This window comes from Thermobia domestica, chromosome 11, assembly GCF_964235325.1.
Source record: "Thermobia domestica chromosome 11, izTheDome1.hap1.1, whole genome shotgun sequence".
Classification (NCBI taxonomy): Eukaryota; Metazoa; Arthropoda; class Insecta; order Zygentoma; family Lepismatidae; genus Thermobia; species Thermobia domestica.
The window spans coordinates 113104573-113110668 of NC_137464.1; the positions used below are offsets into that span (position 1 = coordinate 113104573).

The window sequence follows — 6096 nt, forward strand, 5'->3', positions numbered from 1 at the left end:
CCCTTCGAAACCGGAAATGAAAAAAATAAGGAAGGATGAAGCAAAAAGAAACGAGAAAAAAGAATAAGCGTTGAAAATAAAAAGCTACAGCAAGCATTTAGCTACTCTTTCTTATGAGGAGCTTCGTGTGGAGGAAACAAACGGGGGGGGGTCAATTAAAAATGGATTTTACTGTAACGGAGTATTCCGAATTCCATCTAGCTCCATGCTAATCCTATGGATTACAAATAACGATCGATAAGCCAGTTCTATCAGATAGATTCTCAGGTACAACTTAAGAAACGCTCACAATCACCAATAATATGAGTCTGGCAACGTAGGTTCCTGTTAGACTTGTTATATATATATATATATATATATATATATATATATATATATATATATATATATATATATATATATATATATATATATATATATATAAATTTCGCGGCAACACTAATCCATTTTATAGGATGTCTATACTGCTGAACGAGATGTCGTTGCTTTCCTTGACGGCATTAAACGAAGATATGAAAAAGAAGAAAGAAGACAAGAGTATCTTTTCAAACAGAAGTGATAAGTATAGGGGATAGGGGAGCTTTGATAAGTATAGGGAGCTTTACTCTCAGGTTTTATTATCTTTTTACAATTTATTACTTTAAACAATTTAGCGTTTATTACAATCTTAAATATATGTTTTGCAATTTAAAAATATTTGGCGCCGCTTCTCCTCCTTAATTACATTAACAGTGTGACAAACAAATCTACTTATAACAGACTAATTGTCCATCTTGGAACGGGCCATTTTGTTCATATCGTAACTTATAACAATTTTAGTGATATAGCCGACTTGGCTTTTGAGCAGCGACGTATCATTTATAATAATCCTTCCAAGCGGTTCCAGACAATTTATTGAGAAAGATTGGTTTTAAATAAGTATTGTGTATACGTGCTACCATATATTTAGACATTTGTCTGAATTATCTTAATATGGCCGGCAAATTTATGGAAAATTGGTTGTTGAAGGCTAAAAGAAAGGAGGATTTTAGTAGTGATAAACCACCAAAGAAAGCAAAAGAGGACCTTGAAATACATAAGGTATGTACGCAAGTGAAAATGTTTTTGATTTCGTTGATGTATGAATTAATTTTGTTTCATGAAGTTCATATTTTATTAGCAAGGGTTAGGTAAATGATCCATCATATAAGCCATATTAAAAATTTGGCTTAAGTTTAGAGTTGCCCCTCCAGTCTGAAGTTGCCCTTGGACTTTGTAACATACAAAAAACAGTGCTTAAAGTATTAAACATTGTTACATTTCACTTAATTTCAGTACTCCGTGTGTTGCACAAAAATTTTAAAGGTTTTCTTCATTATTTTTGCGCATCCGTTACACCTGTTCGCCATATTTTACAACTACCATGATGCTAAAACCTTCCGCATCCGGCAAATAGTACTAACTTCCACATATCTTTTCTCGTATTAAACATAACTCTCCTGCCGAACTTACATTCCTAAAAATCAAATAAAAATTTACAAATTATCATTTCTTATCTCATTTCTCCTGTAAATTTTCCTGATTTTTATGAAAAGCGGAGGGGTAACTCTAAACTTAACCCAAAAATTTAATATTTTGTAAAGTACAAGGGACAATATGACGCTAAGTTATAGCTACTCTTCATGTATAGCAGAATACGTCCAAAAGTAGGTACTCCGTACCAACATTTGGCAAGAAGAAGGAGCGCATGTATGGTTATTTGTTATAGTATCGTATTTATTCAAATATGAAATGTAGAAGACGAGATTGTCATACAAAATTTTTCAAATGCAGTGTTGTATTTATACAAACCGTAATAAATAGATAGTGTTTTTATTGAACATTCATGGACTAGGCTGGTAGGAGCAGATGGAATCAGTAATTTGTAAGTGTAAGCACTATTTCAGTGGTGACCAGGCTCCACATTTGGTGGAAAGACCAGCCATGACCAACTTAACTTTACCTTCTAGCTACTTAAGTACAATGGTCATATTATTGAAAAGGACCATCCATTTAATAAGAAAAAACCGAATGTCGTATTAATGAAGAGAGGTAAACGAACCTAACCTAAAATAAAGTTGCCATTTACCTAAGAAAAACAGCAATATTACAAAAGATTATCTATCAAATCATGAAGTTTAATTTCGTGTTAATAAACAAAATTAACAATATATTTCAAAGTTTTTCTGGCTTAAACGTTTGAATCTTCTCTACTATACATTTTCCAATAATATTTCTAATACTATAAGTAAGTTATTTTCACATTTATAAACCGAAATAACCTCACTTTATCTACCTAGTGTTAGTAATGTGTACAATGTGTTAGTTTTCTACAACTGCCCCTTTTTTTGTTTGTTTTTCATCTTTGCGTCGTATGTATATACGTCGAGTTTCGCAGCCAAAACGGGAATTGGCATGATCCAGTTCCGAGCTGGCAGGTTAAGAGGGATTCTACTATAGACAGAAAATAAGTACTTAGTTATTCTAATTAACTTTGTGGAACAAAGGGCAGTGCTAAACCATTTTCCAAACTTTTGGTTACCACTATATAAATCTGTTCTGATTTTTCATATACGATATGTCCAAATAATAGAAAATGATCTTATACACCTCTACTACCAGGAAAGTATGTTATCTTTAGAAAAAGAATATCATGTTACATAAATTTACCATACGAAGTGTATTACTTACTTTAAAATTGTTAAATGAGTAAAAGAATCAAGGATTATTTTAACTACATAATTTTCTTTCTTCCAGTCTCCAGATCCCAAATTGGCCTCACCAACTGAGTCTATGTCAGAACAACGTCATGAGTCTTCTGAAGACATTCCTTCTCCCACGACAAGTTCTTCAGGTAGTTCATCATCTGTACATTTTGAACCGAAGACTGCGTCTGTAAGTTTGTGTGAAGTTGATATAGGTTTAGTGTCTGAGAACATTTTTCGATCATCTGCAAATGCAGGAATCACGTTTGAAAAGAGACATACTGTGTTGAAGGAACTCTTCATACCAGAACCTGCTTTTAGGTTTCCTGTAACTACATTTCACAAGAAAAATCTAAAATTTCAGCACAGCTGGCTTGGGAGATGGCCTTGGCTTTCTTACTCAAAACTAAAGGATGGGGCATATTGCAAGTTTTGTGTTCTTTTTGCATCAGAATGTGTTGGTAAAAGTGATTTGTCAGTGCGAAATACTTCATTGGTAGGCAAACCATTTAGGAAATGGAAGGATGCAGTCGAAAAGTTTGATGAGCATTCAACTGCAAAATACCATAAGTCTGCAGTAGTTTCTGCCGAAAACTTTACGAAGGTGGCTGATGGTGTTACTGAGGATGTTGTAACACCCTTTGATACTAAGGCAAAGAAAGAACGAGAAGAGAACAGGGCTGCCATTCTACCTATTATAGAATCAGTTATATTCTGTGGCGAGAATGAGCTGCCTCTCCGGGGAGATGATGATAGTGGACCTGTAACTCTTGAGAAACCTGTAAAAAAGGATGGGAAATTCAGAGCTCTTTTAAGGTATAGAGCAAGATTTGATGAAAATCTCAAGAAACACCTAACTGAGGGATCCAAAAATGCCACATACGTAAGTCCAGACATTCAAAACGAAATTATAGAAGTTTGTGGGCAGTTGATTCAGGAAAACATAGTTAAAAAAATCAACAAAGCAGAATGTTTTTCTATTATTGGAGACGAAACCCTTGATGCATCTGGACAAGAGCAATTTTCACTATGTGTCAGATATGTATCAGATGAGAACCGTTCTGTACTAAGAGAGGATTTTCTTACATTTTTTCCACTGACAGATTTATCAGCACAAAATGTGGCTGATAATATTCTGAGCACCTGCCATGCTTTAGGCATTAACTTGGACAAATTAGTGGGTCAAGGATATGATGGGGCTTCCACAATGAGTGGGTGCAAAAGTGGTGTTCAGAAGAGAATACTGGAACTTTATCCAAGGGCAATGTATGTCCATTGTTCGAGTCATCGCTTAAACTTAGTCCTCTCTCAGTCACTCGCCGTCCCTTTAGTTTCAAATAGTCTTGGAATTTTAAAGCAGACAATACAGTTTTTTAGACATAATGCTGAAGCTGGGAATCTTTTAAAGGTTAATGTGTCGAATTTACTTCCACACTCAAAAAAGTCCAGGCTGATTGATATTTGTGAAACAAGGTTTGCTGAACGACAGGACTGTGTCAATACATTTGTGGAACTCCTTCCTGCTGTAATCCCAAGCCTCCAAAAGCTTTCAGAAATGAACAAATCATTTTCAACTACTGCCTCAACACTTCTAGCAGCAATGGAGAAAGGAAGTTTCATTGTGTCAATATTTGTGTGTGAATATCTTTTCAGTTTTACTTTGCCCCTATCTTTATTTCTCCAAAATCCACATAACGAACTGGCTTCTGCAGTGAAATTCAGTGACGACATCTTGAACACATTGAAACGTCTTCGAGCTGCTAATGAAGATGAAAGTCAGTTCCATAAGATCTTTCAAAAAGCTGTAGGCGTTGCTGAGACAGTCTTTGAAACGGATATTGATGTTCCAAGACAAGCGAAGAAACAGACAAACAGGGACAACCAGCCTCACGACTCCCCCGAAGAATTTTACAGAAGATCAGTGTTCTTACCCTGTGTTGATGGACTCATTGTGCATCTGGAACGGAGGTTTAGCCAAAATAAAGAGTTTTTATCAAACATTGAGATGCTACTTCCAAAACATTGTAAACCGGAATGTGCGGAAGCCATCACAAAGCTAAAACCGTATTATGAAGACAGGGTTTCCCAAGCAGCCATTGAAGCAGAATATATGTTATGGTGCCAAAAATGGAATTCTGTTGAGAAATCTGTTTTACCGGATAGAATTATGACGACTTTGGATGCATGTGATAAGAACTTCTACCCGAACATCCGCTATTTACTGTGTGTTCTGGCATCGTTACCAGTGTCGACATGTGAAGCAGAGAGATCGTTCTCAACTTTGAAAAGAATAAAGACTTACCTACGAAACCGAATGGGGAAAGAACGTCTAACCGGCTTGGCTCTGATGTCTGCACACTACCCTGTGCCTTTCACCCCTGACGAGGTGTTAAACGTGATGGCACGAAGAGGGAAAAGGAGGTTGCTTTTGTAAATACATGTAGAGACAGAATGATAAAGTGTGAAAGTTATTGAAGTGTGTTTTACTGTCTGTTCCAAGTGACGAGTTAAATATGCAGTAGTCAATGATAATTTGAGCACAGCGTTGGCGGCATGTGCCCTTCTCATTGTTTCCTCTCCACTCCAGCCTTACGAGGAACACATTAGCCGAATTACTTGCAATACGTGTGGCAATTGAGCGGGATATCCTGGAAAAGTCAGGGAATTTGAAATTTCTAGAAAAGTCACGGAACTTTCAGAATTTATGTTATTAGTCGGGGAAATTTCAAGCTTTCGAAAACATAGTGCCGTTCTTTAATAGTGTGGACATTTTTATCATAATTTTGCGTCATCGCATCTCTGCAGTATCAAACATGTTATTTCAGAAACAGTTTTCTACTGCTGGTTTAACTTGGCATTTGGAACAAACAGTAATTGACGCAATAATAAAAATAAATAGTTATATGGAAAAAAAAGTTCTGTTAGTATATGGTTCAACAGAGAAAGGAACGCAGATATTGCGAAATATTTTATAAAACATTATTAGATATGTACTTTTTATAACAGTAGATATGTACTTTTCATAATAGTTGAGGTCATAATGAAAGGAAAATTGTTAAATTTGAATGTACAGAAGAAGGTACATAGATATTGTAAAATCTTTTTCAATATTTTTTTTTATATTTTTTTAACAGTATAAAATAGTATTGAAACGATTTCTTCATAGTTTGTTATTAAAATACTCACTAACATATTTTCATTTTATTCTCCTAACAGACTAATATATGTTGCCAGTAAAATAGTTTAGATTGTTCCAGCCACTGGTGTAATAACCACAATATTTCTTGTCACGCTTCCCTCCCCCCCCCATTACGAAATCCTGGCTGAACGAACCAATATATGTTGCCAGTAAAGTACTTTAGAATAATCGAGT

At 35.3% G+C, this 6096-nt stretch overlaps 1 protein-coding gene across 1 annotated transcript; it reads left to right on the plus strand.

The window, feature by feature from the left end:
• The first annotated feature begins 972 nt into the window (after nucleotides 1-972).
• Nucleotides 973-5157, plus strand: LOC145665235 (52 kDa repressor of the inhibitor of the protein kinase-like). The gene is made up of 2 exons (XM_081732524.1): nucleotides 973-1080; nucleotides 2776-5157. Exons 1-2 carry the CDS (start codon nucleotides 973-975, stop codon nucleotides 5155-5157), a joined length of 2490 nt encoding a protein of 829 aa, XP_081588650.1.
• The last annotated feature ends 939 nt before the right edge of the window (nucleotides 5158-6096 follow it).

Coding starts and splice junctions, on each gene's coding strand:
- LOC145665235 (XM_081732524.1), top strand. CDS start 973: ATGGCCGGCAAATTTATGGAAAATTGGTTGTTGAAGGCTAAAAGAAAG. Junction 1,081..2,775: donor AGGACCTTGAAATACATAAG/GTATGTACGCAA, acceptor TCTTTCTTCCAG/TCTCCAGATCCCAAATTGGC.